This window comes from Corvus brachyrhynchos, unplaced genomic scaffold (assembly GCF_000691975.1).
Source record: "Corvus brachyrhynchos isolate BGI_N302 unplaced genomic scaffold, ASM69197v1 scaffold3, whole genome shotgun sequence".
Classification (NCBI taxonomy): domain Eukaryota; kingdom Metazoa; phylum Chordata; class Aves; order Passeriformes; family Corvidae; genus Corvus; species Corvus brachyrhynchos.
The window spans coordinates 12,430,764-12,445,750 of record NW_008237619.1 but is presented as its reverse complement, the minus strand read 5'-3'; the positions used below and the strand labels follow the sequence as shown (position 1 = coordinate 12,445,750).

General features: G+C 42.8%; 1 protein-coding gene across 2 annotated transcripts in view; it reads left to right on the top strand.

Moving 5' to 3' along the window:
• TBX15 (T-box 15) overlaps window positions 1-14,987 on the top strand; it is a 93,093-nt gene that overhangs the window by 61,081 nt on the left and 17,025 nt on the right. For both annotated transcript variants that reach the window (XM_017731981.1, XM_008631794.2), the window contains exons 3-6: window positions 2,950-3,051; window positions 4,838-5,009; window positions 5,373-5,540; window positions 9,055-9,119. In XM_017731981.1, coding sequence (XP_017587470.1) covers window positions 2,950-3,051; window positions 4,838-5,009; window positions 5,373-5,540; window positions 9,055-9,119 — 507 coding nt within the window. The remainder of the gene's footprint in view (window positions 1-2,949; window positions 3,052-4,837; window positions 5,010-5,372; window positions 5,541-9,054; window positions 9,120-14,987) is intronic.

Here is a 14,987-nt window from a genome sequence, read left to right as displayed (position 1 = left end):
GTGTGCCTGCTGAGTGGTAAAGCTAAAATATAAATAACTTGATCATCTCAAACTGCTGCTGATATAAAACCTCCTCCTAAAATATATCAAATGTCATCACATGTTCCCTACGAAAACAGACAGCCTTCGTGTCCTGTAGCTGTTGACTATGAAGCTGATACCTTTCTAGATGAAAGATTCTTGACTGTTTATTAATACAGCCATATCCAAATGAATTCCTTCCAAACCTTTGAGCCTCTTGTTTTCTATAAGTCTGGTGCCTCTGGGGAACCAAGAGCCAGCCAAGGGGAAATGCAGAGGACAGGGACTTAACCAGGCTTGCACACAAGTACATCCCTAAATCTCCACTGTTAGCCTCTGCCTTTTCCATTTCCCCCTTTCCACACAGCAATGGTGCCAGAGACCTGCTGTGACAATTCCAGGCCACATCTTTATGGCAAGGAAACCTAAGTTACTTTTACACCCACAGAAAAAGAGAAACAGTAATAACTTACAAAACTTTAAAAGTGCACTTAACCCTTAGAGAAAGCAGTGGGATCAGCTGAGCTCTCTCCGATCATTTTAGAGATTAGCCTCTAAGCCTGCTGAATGGTCTGTGGTAATCTTTTACAAGGTATTTCAGAAGCAAACAACCCCACAGGCTATACTGAAACTTCACACAGGGCTGCAGATTTGGAGAGAGCTACTTGGGACACACAGCGCATTCAATTTTCCCAACACAGTGTGCAGACTTAGACCCAAAGAGACTCTGCTTTAATCATGGGTTTCTCATCAACCCTCTGAAACATGACCTACCTCTTTAGCTGCTCCCAAGCCACCTCTCTCTAATTAAAGAGAGCTGGACTATAAAATGCCACATCCTGTACCCATTTGGCTTGGCAGATTTAATGAGCCATTGTGGCAGAAACAAGGTAATGCCCTCAAGCCACTGAAGACTAATCCATTATTCCCTTTTTCCCTCCTACAAGTCATTCTACTTGCAAACTCACACCATCAGCTGAACAAATTGCTCTCTCCTTGAAGGGTTTCTGCAGATGACTTTTCTGACAGTTTTATGTCTCTCATAACTCCGGTTAGCTGTGCTGTGGCAGCTGTGGGGTGGTGCTCTCCCCACCCCCACGATAAATGCCCTTTTCCAAAGCAGATGCAGTTACTAATAGGTCAGATCTTGTCTTCTCAGTGTGGCCTGAAAAGAAAGAGCTGTGGGTAGGGCAAAGGCTGAGCATCAACCTCCTCCTCCTTCCCACCCTCTTCTGCAAGTGGCTGTATGTGGCTTGGCTGGGAAAGAATGAAATAGATTCTCATGGTCATATCCCTGCCATGCAAAGTTTGAGAGACATGTTTGGAGGTGCTGACACAAGCTTTCCTGTTTTCTTCCTCCTCCAGGCTGTGTTCACTAGCAGTACTTTGAGAAACAGAAATGTTGGAAGGAGAACTAAATCTTCTCTGACATTTCACTGCTCCTCACTAAATAGAAGGGAAAGTGTCATGATGGTTTCTAGGGATTGCTCCTTGAAACAGTGGACAACATTTCTTGTATACTTTCCTACTGTTTTGGCATTGTGATTTTAAATTGCCCTTTAATATCCTCCTTCCACCCACATACTTCCATCCTGTAAGGATATGTCTACTTATCACAGAAGCAGAATGTGCTTGTGTATGAGCATCCAGTACTTTTGGGGTTTGCCCTACCAAAGCTCTGTATTTTCTAGGCAGAAGTCATTCAGTTCAGTAACACCATCCTATAAGACCTCAACTTAAGTTTTTCTCAGATAAAGGCTGAGAAGCCACTTGAGCAGACCTCAGGTCTGAGTTAACTGTCAGTGAAACAATGGAGGATTTCTTCCAGTGCTCTGCTCTGATTTCAGTGCTGCTCTATTCCTTCTGCACCTCATTCAGTTCTGCTCCTCAGATTTTATGAAGGTGTAAAAATACCACATTAGTTGCAAATATAATATGGCATAAGCAATTTCCTCAGCATGCTCTTTGAGGGAGGTGTAGGACAGAAATTGGTCTTCTGGCCACCATAAAAATTTTAGGAAGGAAAAATTATGCCATAGCCACACTAACACACTGCAAGGTTAAAATTGTTCTGATCTGTTCTCTTCTGAAATAATTGCCTAGGTACAAACACTTCCAGAACAGTGACTGTGTTTAGCAGAGCTGAACTTGTGCTCAGACAAGAAGAAAAAGCTGAGAATTGCTTCTTGTTGGTGTAGAGTTCCATAACTTGTCTATCAGGAGATAATGCTTAAGATAGATCTGGATCATATGGCGTAGAAAAGACAACACCTATTAAAAAGATTGCACAAAACACTACCAGGACTTCAAGGATACCATGACAATAATGCCAGTGTTTCTGTTGAATGTGAAATACATTCTTAATAAGCAGATTAATTTGATGGATGTTTTTTCTTAAATAACTATAAACATGAGCATGAGAGGATCTGTCAGGATGATGTATTTGCTTTAAATGTTACCTCAGTACTGTCAAACTCTATATTGAAACGTGACATTCTCCTAAAAAAGAGAACTAAAGTGATCCTGTGTTTAATAGAATATGAGAGAAGAATTACAGGTGGATAGACAGTGGGAAAAACAGGAGGTAAAAGGTACACTGCCCATCCTAGAAATGCCTTAGAGAGGACAATTTGTGTGAAGCACAGCAGAACTGTCTGCTAGGAACTGGGAACAGAGTGCTTGACTGTAAGTATTTTATCATTAATTACAGGTTGTTATCCTGTTACCCCTTTTTCTAAGTGGGAAAAAAATTGAAGATTCAAACCAGTGCCAGCACCATCTCTTCTACCCACACCAAGCCCAGAGGAGTCATGCCAAGGACTGGGCTGTGTAAAGTAGCATGCTTCTGGTGCCAGAGAGAGGTGTAAGGAGCCTCTTCAGCTTCCTTATTCACCATTTTCTTCCTTATTTTCACTTTTATTTTCCTAGGAGAATGTTTCCAGCCATGAGGGTGAAAATTACAGGCTTGGATCCCCACCAGCAGTATTATATTGCCATGGACATTGTCCCTGTGGATAACAAGAGATACAGGTAAGCTTTTCAGGGGCAGAGGTAGGAATCTGGTAACAACTTACTGTCAATGACAGCCTAGGAAAGACCTGCCATTAAACACCATTGCAAATGTGTGCTGGAGGAGACCCTGTTGATTTACACCAACACAGTTGATTTGACCAGAATCATTAGACACAAACCCAGAGTTTTAATACAGTCTCTTGCACTTTTGGCATGAAACCTTTCTCTTTTCAAATAGCAGTTTTTAATTGAGGAGATCCCTGTCACACATTTTGTGATTGACACGATTAGCAATGACTGTCTGAGGGAATTGATAACTGGAGTTATCAATGGGGACTCTGCAGCCCCTAAAACTATTCCTGCAAGAAAGAAATGGGCAAGGAGCAGCTGAACCAAGCCAGGCACCTCAGGTCTGGCCTGAGCTGGATTGGGTGGTTTCTGTTTCAAAAGCATTCACTGTCCAGCACAGCAGCCTCAGTGAATATTGGTCCCTGACCTCCAGTATGGAGTCACTGAGAAACCTTCCACTGTTGAGCTAAAGACAGGAAGAAGAGATTTCTTTGATATTAATGGGCTTCTGATCTTAAAAAATACTCTGGAAAACTCATGATCTTCTGCATCCCAGAAAACTCCCCAGACTGAGGTGATTTATGTTTTCTCATTAAAAGACCCCTGAGAGCAAGTCTTTTCTCCAAATTGTCTTGACTGAACCACATGTCAAGGATTCAGAATTGAACCTCTGCTTCAAATGCTAAATCCTGCATTTTTGCTCCCAAATTGTACAGAGTTTTTCTCAGGAAAATGCTTTTCCTGGGAAGCAGCAAGACAGTTTCTGATACTCAGCTGAATGTTTTTTCTCTTTCTAAGAGAGTGGTTCTAACAACATTGACATTGAAAATACATTTATTTTCTTACCCTTTGTTTCTGTCCTTGTCAGCTTGTGCAGCCACATAGAGCAAACTAGCACAAAAGGAAAAGACTCATCTTTTTCTCTTTTTTTTCCCCCACTTCTTGTGAAAATACAGGAAATGAGTAATTGTTTGTAGGTAAAGACTGAAACATCTTAGCAGAGCTGAGTAGGGACCCAATGAGGGGCAGCACAGGGCAGAACTCAGAGGTGTCAGCAGAGCTGTTTGTGAAATGCCTTAGAGGGAAGGAGCTGCAGGGGAGAAAAAAAAGTGTCTAGGCAAAGCTGTGGTAGAGAAATTTATGGCATATATAGGATGGCTAGATCAGGAACACAAAAGACCACAAAAGGCCAGGAACACAAAAATAATTTTTTTCTCTAATCCCAATGTATGTAATACTGTATGGAATTTCCTGTTTTGCAACAGTCCAAACCAGAAATTTTGTTTTATCAATTTTTTTTACTGGTATCCACTGGATATTGCCCTTTCTGGGTGAAGCCACATGTGTTTTCCAAAGTCTGGTATGAGATACAATGCAGATTTCCAGAAATTGCAGGGCATTTATTAATATTTTCAGAGAAGACTTTGTTTACCCGTATTTTCCAGCCTCTTACTCTGGCTCAGAGAGGGTTAAGGATTGAGAAGGCACATGTGGCAGAGTTTTACAGGGAAAATAACTGCAAGGTGGTTTTAATAAGGAGTCAAGTCTGAACAAGTGGTTCAGGGGTAATCTGGCTTTCATTTAGAAGGTAGGAGGTTGCAATAAAGCACATTCTCCCCTGACTGCAAATGAGAGCTTGGGGTGCATGAGGGTGGCAGGGGAGGGGGAACCCTGGACATGTTCCTACAGTGCATGAGCAACAACCTCCCTTAGCCACCTACCCTTCCTCTTTCAGGTATGTGTATCACAGCTCCAAGTGGATGGTGGCTGGCAATGCTGACTCCCCAGTGCCCCCAAGGGTTTACATCCACCCTGACTCCCTGGCTTCTGGAGACACCTGGATGAGGCAGGTGGTCAGTTTTGACAAGCTCAAGCTGACCAACAACGAGCTTGATGATCAAGGCCATGTAAGTTAGAAGTTAATCCTGGTGCCTGCTGTCCCAGCCTTGCTCCTCTCAGACTTGAAAAGGTGCTGCTTCTGCTTTGATGCCCCTGTGTCCCCTTGGGCACGTGTCTGTGTCTGCTCTCCAGAGTTATGGAGCTTTTTTCCCTATTTCAGTGCTTTTCCTCAGACTGTTGCCTGAATACACCCTATAAAGCAGCTTTCTCTCTGCTCATAGCACAAACTTTGTCTCGTACATGCTTGTAAGTAAAGGATAATTTTCTTCTTATTAGCTCTTACTCCATCCCTGATTTTTTGTACATATGGATGCTGTGTAAAATATTTGGGGAGAAAAAAAAAAGTCCTTTTCCTTTTGTTTTCTCTTCAGATAATCTTACATTCAATGCATAAGTACCAGCCTCGTGTTCACGTCATCCGCAAGGATTTCAGCAGTGATCTTTCTCCTACAAAGCCAGTTCCTTCAGGAGATGGGGTGAAAACCTTCAACTTCCCTGAGACTGTTTTCACCACAGTGACAGCCTACCAAAATCAACAGGTAAATCCTTCATGCTCCTTTTACGTTTTGTGTTCATAAAAATATGCGTGTGCTCTTTGTGACGGAAACATTAACTTCTCTGAGAAACATAGAAAAGTTACACTTTACAGGCTAGAAAAGAAAAAGCTTGCTCTGGGGTAGTGTGTAGACATGAAGTCTCTAGCCAGGAAGCCACCTTGAAGATAAGAGGGCTGTAGCTTTTACTATAAGATGAGTAAATGAGATCAACTGTAAAGAGGTGTGTTGTGTTCAGATTTCCTTGCTGCCTCATGGTGCAACACTAGATTCACTCTAATTTTAAGGCTATACAGCTACTCCAGGTCAGTTAGAGACAAAACAGTTGTGGTTTTTACAGCTGTGAAGGAAGAAGTTTTAAAGAAGCCCAATCTTATCAGTTTGTTGACAGAAATAGCCTTTGAATGCATGTATTGCATATGAACTGAAATTATCATGCATGAATGTCCTGAGGGATATGAGTCAGGTGAGGAGTCAAGTTATGCCACTGAGATTTAGCAAAGCAAACTTCCAGCTCTGCAAGGAGATGGTCCATAGGATCTCCTTGGAGTCTGCCCTCAGGAACAAGGCATGGAACAGGGCTGGCAGATTTTTAAGAAAGTTAAAAAACGTTTTTTTGACTTTAAGGAAGTCTTCCATACAGGCCAACAACTAGCATCCCCCAGGAGCAAGATATCAGGCAAGGAAGTCAAGAGACCAACACAGCAGAGAAGGGACCTGCTGGGCAAACCAAATGGAAAGAAACAAATGCACAGGCAGTGGAAACAAAGACAGCTAACCTATGTAGGGATTGGGTGAGGAAGGCCATGGCAAAGCTAGAACTAGACCTGGTAAAGGATGCAAAGAATAACAAGAAGGGCTTCTATAAGTAAGTTAACCAGAAAAGGAAGGTTAAAGAAAGTGTATCTCCCCCTGATAAACAGTGCTGGAAAATTGCTAACGACTGATGAGACGGCTGAGGTACTTAACTTTTTTGCCTCAGTCTTCAGATGAATGAGTCCTTTCTTTTCATACCTCTTGAGTGGATGGACAGCAGGATGGGGACTGGGTAAGCAAAATGCTTCCCACTGTAAGTAAGGATCAGAAGAGAAGGCTTTGGGGTGACCTAATTGCAGCCTTCCAGTACCAGAAGGGAGCCTCTAAGAAAGATGGAGAGACTTTTTACAAGGGCATGTAGAGACAGGAGGAAGCAGAATGGCTTCAAACTGGAAGAAAATAGGTTTAGATTAGATATTACGAAGGAATTCTCTACTGTGAGGGGGGTGACGTTGTTCCAGGTTCCAACTGGCACAGGTTGCCCAGAGAAGCTGTGGGTGCCCCATCCCTGGAACTGTTCAAGGCCAGGTTGGATAGGGCTCTGAGCAACCTGGTCTAGTGGAAGGTGTCCCTGCCCATGGCAGGTGGGTTGGAATGAGATGATCTTTATGGTTCCTTCCAACCCAAACCATTCTGTGATTTTATGATTATTTCTGTTTGATTCAGGACTTGCACAGCTCCCAGTGATGGGACTTAGTATTGACTTTAGATACTGTAAGGAAAAGATGTTGCCACAGCAGGATTCTTTGTCTAGGGACCTCGACTTTGTTACTGATCTACACTTTTCTTAAACTAGACTTCATTTAGTAATTGTGGACTGAAGGACAGACCCATATTAAATTAGCTGAAGGCAGATTGCAATATTTAACCAATTTTTAACAACTGTGAATTCTGACAATTTAGTGAAATGTTATAAAGTTTTTTATTTTGCAACATGTAAGAGAGCATGCGTGCAGACAGTGCTCCTATGACTGCTTCTTTTTCTTCCCATGACTCCCGACTTTTTTTCTCAGTCTGGTCCCCTTGAACTGACTTAAATCAGGATCTAAAATGGATCAAAAATATTGCAACACAGTGGTGGGTTTGCTATCACTGCAGTATGGGAAATTTCTGCCCCCCCTCGCCTAAATGCAGATACTCCACAAATCTTAACTGTAGATCAGGCAAGGAAAGAGGATAGGGAAAGGAGAAGAAATGATGGGAAATAAGCCTCTCATTCATCCTTAATGACCAGACTTATAAGACATAATTACACAGGGAGGGAGAGGCTAAGGGAGGGATCCCTGTTGGGGCCTGGAACCATAAGCTGCCTCACTGTAAAGAAACACTGAAATTTCTGTCTCTCTGGATTCCAAACGTTTGGGGACTTCTTTCAAAAAAATCTGGGGGACACAATCACATTTTTATAATACCAGTAAGGAGATTATGATGGGCTGGAGAAACCTTTTCATTAAAACCAAATTTAAATCCCCTGAATCTGCCTGCATGCCCTCCAGTGGCTGTAAAGCTTTGCCTTACTGGGGGAAGCGTCTCTGGAAACAATTGTAAAATGTTAGCAAATCCACCACAGGGATTCCCTCTGCTGTAATTCCATCCTCCACAGAACATATCTGTCTCTGTACACACAAGTCCCAGGACAGCTGCAAAGTCAGGCTAGCGGAAATTAAGTTCACAAATTAAGCTTCTGCAAAAATAGGAGCTGCATTCCAGATCTGAGGTTAATATCCAGAGTAAGGGCTTGGTTCTGACAGAAGCAAAACACCTGCAAATCCCCTTCAGATCAGACTGTATTAAACTGGTCCCTTTTGAGCAGTTTCAGCAAAACCACCTCAAATTTGGTAGGATCTGGAGATCTCACTCTCATTTCATTCCAAAGATAGAATCTCTAGAACAAGGTGAGGCTGGCAGAGGAAAGCTCTTGTGCTACACCAGGCTGTGCAATAGCCAACAGGGAGTATAATACCACAGGCTGCAAGGTCAAAATCCTGGTGTTATATTCCATATTTACCAACATGGAATTCATGCTTAAAAATAAAACAGGAAGGAAGATTGCCCCAAAGCACTCAGTCTGGCTGCTACCTCCTTCACTTAGAGGAGGAAAAAAACAAAAAAGAAAAAAAAAAAATTTCCAGACCAGAAAACTCTTGAGGGCCACCCAGATGCTGACCAGAACAACAGCAGCTTGTACGTGTGACTGGGTGGCCATCTGACATCTTTGAGCCTGTAGCCTCTGCTTTGCTTTGCCTTTTCTCTTCAGCATTGTTTGAAGGTCCATGAGTTCCATCCAGCCACTGGATATCTGGAGTGTTGAGGCTGAGATAACTCAGATAGCAGCCAAACTTGAGCAGTGTGCCTGCTTCCCAAACCACACAACCACTGGTAAATTACAGCTCCTGGGGCTTTGCACCTGGTGTGCTGCTACCTCAGGAACAACTTCTAAGCCCCAGCACTGTGCCAGGTTTCCTAATACTACCATGTTTTCTGTCTCTGGTGCCATTTTTTGATAAGCAGATCATCTGTTCATGGATAATGGAAGGGCAAATTTAACAGAGGTCTGGGGAAATAAGTAGGGAAGATCACTGTACAGGTGGCTTGGGCAAGAATGGTAATCATCCATGATTTTCATTTTTTGAAAGAAAAAAAAATCGAAGACATCAACTAATTCTCTTTTCCTTCCTTTTAGATCACCAGATTAAAAATTGACAGAAACCCCTTTGCTAAAGGTTTCAGAGATTCTGGGAGAAACAGGTAACAGAAGCTTGTTTGTGCTTCCTTACTGATCTCTTCCCTCCTTTCCCTGATGAATGCACAGGGCATGTGTCTAAAGCTGAGAAAAGCAATTTTTAAAAAATTAAAATGAAGAACAGAGATAGAAAAATGAGGGATTGCAGAGAGTAAACCAGACAGGTCACAGTCTAATGCTGTGCAAAATAATTATTCTTTATTACATGTAGGGTTGGCTGAAGGGCATTTTTTATTTTTAATTTTCACAGGAAATGCCAAAACTTGGAGTGCAAATGCTTGCTTTACGTTCGAAGAAAAAATGAGTTTCTCACAGGCATGCAGCATGAAAGTGCAAAAACATTCTAGTTTCAAACAATTTCAGTTTTTCTCCAGCAATGTCCAATTGTTTCACTTTGACCATGTTGCTTGATTTTTGTCATGATTTTTATGGAAGAATTAAGTAGAACACCTTAAATATTATTTGGAAGAAGTTTTACTTTAACAGCACAGTAGTTAATGTGAGCTTTAATCACTCCCCCCCATTGTATTAGTAAAAGACATTACAGCGTTATCAAAAGAGAGTAAGAAAATCAAAAAAAAGTTTCAACTTTTTCTGCCTTTCATAAATCCTGCAGCAGAATGTGCAGCAGATCTAAATATTTCAGACCTAAATGATGAGGGTATCCTTAAATCAGTGTGACAAAGTCTTTAAACCCTAATTACACAATTAGACGTATATGACTACATTACAAGAAGCTCAGGGTTGTAAAGCAAAGCTCTGAGTGTGCAGACCAGAGTAGAAGTCATGTGCATAGCCCTCATTTGCTGTCCCCATGGGCACTGCAATTCAGTTTTTACTTGGATGCTCCTGTTGTTTGTGTTTACCAGGACTGCTGTCTCCTTCATAAGGAGGTTTGGCAAGGTCAGTGTTCATAGACGGGCAACTGCCCTGCATTTTCCACCACTCATTTTAATGCTACCCTCTCCATGATCACAAAGAAGACATTTAACTGACCTAGAGACTTCCCTAGCTCAGCTCTTCTGCTCTCATCTTACTGAAGTTGCGCACAAAGATGTTGCCACTCTCATTTAATCCCCACTGTGATCATCAGTTCTCCTTGAGGCATATGAAACTTTTATTCTGCTCTCCTCTCCTGTGTGGTGAAAGCAGTGTGTGTCCTGGGTACGAGATCTTCCCCGTGTGCACAGATACAGCTGCACTGAGGGCTGGGTTTGGGAGAGGGATTGATGCAGTTCCAGGTACATGGTGGGCTATATTAATGTGGAGGCATTAATAAGGTCCTAGCTCAGTGAATTTGGACAGTTTCCTGAAAAGGTTGGGAATTACTGATCTTTGTAGCTCATTGATTTAAGAAAGGGCAGGAAATTGCTACACGGCTGCAGCTGTGGGGAGGGCTCAGTAAGGCTCTCTGCTGATGTAAAGAGGAATTAAAATCTTTAAGGTATTACACATCAAAGGGAGCAGCCTGAGGCTTTAGGAAGAAAAAAACAGGCTAAGGTATTTGCAAGCATATATAGCAGTCAGGCGCCTGCCTCACAAGCAGGGGTCTGGCTGCAGTTGCACTGCTGTTGTCAGCTAGGGGAGGACACTCATGCTCAGCTGCCTCCTTCCCTGAGGACACATACATAGATATTCACACAGGAGGGAGGAAAGCATTAAGGTCCAAGCTGTGTGTGGAAAGGACTCTCCAAATAGGACTTTTCTTAACTGCGCTGGATGCCTTTTCTTTCCCTTGTGAATTTGTCATCTCATTAGGATCATTGGTCAAAAAAACCAATTGTGGTACTCTGCAACTTCCCACGTCCTTCCCACAGCTTCAGTCAAGTGCAGTGCATCAGACTGTGGGTGGAGAAGGTCCCACTGAAAATGTAGGTCTCCTTTGCAAAAGAAATAGGGTAATTTGGAGAAGGGCCATTTGTGAATCAGGCAAGTGAGTAGTATATTTTCAAGAGATTTTATGTATAAGGTCTTAAAAGAAAAAATAAAGGTGTGGCAGCAGCAAGAGACGCAGAATTCTGAGACAGCTCCAGGACATCCCATTCCAGTGACATTTGTTGCTGAGTCAGAGCCATGGTTAGAGTTTGCCAGCAAAGGATGGAGGAAACAACCCCCAGGGAAAAAAGCAGAGAATGGTGGAAGAAGAGGAACTCTTAAGCCACTTCTTTCCTAGGACATTTCCTTTCTGCTTTATGTTGAGGCTCTTCCATTAAATGGAGATGGATATTTTTCCTCCACTTATTTATTGTTATTGCTTCACTGTTGTCTCCTGCTGCAGAAATTATGGAGGTGACTTGTTTTTAAAACTAGCTTCCATTTTAAATCTTTCACTGCCATCATCTTGCAGCCTTCCCCTTTATTTCCTTATGACTGTGGTCTGCCTTCATCAGTGCAAGGGACTGCTAAGACCCCGCTGCTCTGGGGACATGCCATCATGATGTAACTGCCTGTATCCTTATGGGGGAGAAATCTTTTCCCAGATTCTTTCTTGGATCTCTTTCAGTTATTTTCATGAGTGTCTCTCTCCAGCCCTTACTGCCCCAGTCTTTGAGCTGGGAGAAGGAGCAGTGAGGTAGTTCAGAGGGAAGCATGGAAACAGCTCAGCAGCTCGCAGATGTTTAGCAGTCTTTGAGCACTCAAACCATGTTAAGCAGCAGTGTCCAGCAACCCAGCTATTAGCCTTGTTGGACTGGGGAGGTAGCCTGTGTTCAAAGGCCAAGTCTTTGTTCCCATTTATTAGAGATTCCCTCTACCCAATTTTTGGGCCTTCTTCACTTTTTGCAAAAGCACATAAAGTATCTGTAGAAATGCAACAAGAGAAGTTCCCGATGTTGAAAGAGAAGTTTCCTGGTGGTGAAAGGATACCCACATAATGTATGAATGAGGCAGATTATTACTCGGTTGCTTTCCTGAACTTCAAGAGATCAAGAAACCAGTTTTTGACATATGGAGCTCAGCTAGCCAAATGTTTGGGTAGTGAGGGTGCAGGTTTAATGCCACAGAGACTATTTTTGGAGACCGGGTAAAGTTCATCTGACAGTGCGATGCTTGCAGGAGCTCCGAGGAAGCCAGAAGGGACAACAGTCAGGAAACTCAATGGGGTGATGGAAGAAAAAACCCCTAGGATGAAGGAAAAAACAGCACTTTCCTTTCAGATGTGGGCAGCTGAGGTGAATAATAATTGTTTGTGTTAGAAATGCCCTTTGAGCTTTTGTCTAGGATAAGAGAGCCAGGAGGGCACTTGGAGCCAATAGTTTGGCTTCCCCAGCAAACAATGAAATGACATCCTGAATCCTATGTGCAGTGGGAATGGCAAGATCAGCCATATGGGATGGATTATGGAGGTGCACAGATAGCTCGTTTCACTTTTCAGACAATGGAACTGTTTCATTTATTGCCTATTATTAAAACTTTATAGCACTAAAAATAAAAGAATGAATGAAAAAGAGAGAGCAAATTTTGGATACCTTTAAAAGGACTGACCTTATTAAAAATTGCTGGCAGTGAGACCTCTTCTGATACTTTTTTTTTTTACTTCCTTCATAAAGATGGTGTGAGAGGGAAGGGTTTATGGCCTGATAGATAGTTTGAAGTTAATTTTTCAGTGCAGTTCTTTGGAAGAGAAAGTAGATGCCACATGGATAATGTTCAGCACACTTGGTATCAGCAACCCTCAGCAAAGGCCCTCCAAATTTCCTGACTTTTCAGAAACACTGAAAACAATTATTTTTTTGTCAGCATTTATTATTGTCGCAAAATGCCTCTTCATTGGCCAGGTGGGGATTCTTTTCCTTGTTAGAGGTTGGAACACACACACAGAATAGCACTCCAGTATTTCTGCTGACTAGAGAGCACACCAATGTCATAAACTGCTATGGGAGAGACAGTTATTAGAGTTGATAGGGATTAAACCTCTTGATTCCCACTCCATCACCTCAACATTTTATTTCAAAAGTAGGAATACATTGCAGACAGAAGAAAGGCTGGGGATAGGGTTGTAAAATCAGTACACAAAGGTTGTGTGCCTTTTCACCAAGAGCTGGTCTTTAGCGTGAATGCATGTTTTTCTTCTGCAAGACTCCATGCATGGTGTGGTAGGTGCCTAGCAGGTTAGCATATGAAGCTGCTGTCTCATGGATCTTGTCTGATGCCTGGAAGGATGTGTAAATTCAGTAAGGATGTGTTCTGCTTAGATGCTATTTCAAGAACGCCCACAGCATTTTTTCTGCATGGAGAAAAAGAGCTCCAAAAACCAGAAACCAAAGATTAAAAAAAAAAAAGAAACCCACAAACTAATGGGGAAAACAGGTTGGTCTAGTATATAGAGGCTTAAATTTGTGCATAGGAGAAGTGGACATAACTTTGAGCTCTGTCACCCACATGCTCAGAGAGGATGTTTTATACACATGTTCAACATATGCATACTTGTGGGGAGTAAAGGACTCACATTTGGGGCAGGAAGAGCCTGCTGTGGAGTTTGACATCCTTTCTTCAGGTTCCTGTGATGCCACAGTGCCCTCAGCATTGCAGGGCAAGGCCACACTGTTGCTGCCAGCAGTCACGGAGTGGAAAGGGAAGGGTGACAGGAGCTGTGTTCACAGCAAGGGGGCTGTTGTAGAACTGCTCCCCTGGAGCAGGAGGAGGTAGGTCCCTGTTGGTGTTGACTTCTTTCCTTTCTCTAACATACAGGGCAGGAATAGAGCAGCTTTACGAGCTGCTCTGGCACTCTCAGTGCTGCCATTTACCCTCTATCAGCTCACAGTCAAGTCCAACCCTTGAAAGCAGTATATTATTCCTGATATACTGTTTTATTGCTTCTTTTTATTATATCCTGGCTACTCTATTTTTTCCTTTTCTTTTGGAAGTAGAAATTATATGGTACCTGTGAGAACTGTATTGATACAGGGGAAAGTGGTAGATGGAAAACAAGAAACTTTGAATCGTGAGTCAATTGCTGAGCTGCTGATGATGTAAGCTCCAGGGAGAGGCAGGGGTAATAGCTTTAATCTGCTTTTAGTGTCTCCATGAGCTACCTCCCATTAGGGATTGGTTTTTATTGGAAGGGCATTCTGAGACCAGAGCTAGAAGCCCAATGCTGGTGCAGAGTTGGGTTGTGTACCTGGGGATCTAAGGACTGAGCCAGACTGTGGTCTGCTGCTTTCAGTGAGCTGGCCTCCCTGCTTCCCCACACAATCCTGTGGCAGACACAGAGCAGCTGGATTAGCACAGCTGGAACTTTCAGTCTGCATTTCTGATATATTACGTGGTTCTAATCATCAAGGCAGGTCCTTTCAACAGCAGGTCTGGTTGCATTGCAACTTGCTCAGGTCATTTTATGCCCCCTGGATATACAGTACCAGAAAGTCTTCCCTGCGCTGGGGATCATTTCATGAGGCTGCGCAAAAGGTACCATTCTCTTCCTGGCTCTGTGTGTCGAGAAGCAGATGGAGTCTGAACATGTGTGACTTTCACACGCAGGGAGCAGAGGAAATCCTGGGGGTGGTACTGGTAGTCGAAGGGCAGCTTTTGCACACAGAGCCCAGCTTAGCAGATGGGTTCAAATTCTGCCCTGCCTTGTTGCCTCTGAGCTCCATGAGCTGGCAGAGGCCACTGTATTAACCAAATAGTTTTGTTGTAATGTGCTCAGCACTAGTGTGAGACTGCTATGCAGAGATGTCTTCTGTTTCTGCTTCTAACAGCTTAACAGCTAATAAACACCATGCAACAACCTCTCTTCTAAACCTCCTCTTAAAATACAGAGTTTGGTTTGCCAACTCCAATGTATTTAAAGCATCCAAGCTTCCGGGGAGACTTTGGAAAGTTAACTGAGTGAGTGGAGGCACGTGCAGAAAGACATTTTCAGAAGCAAAAGG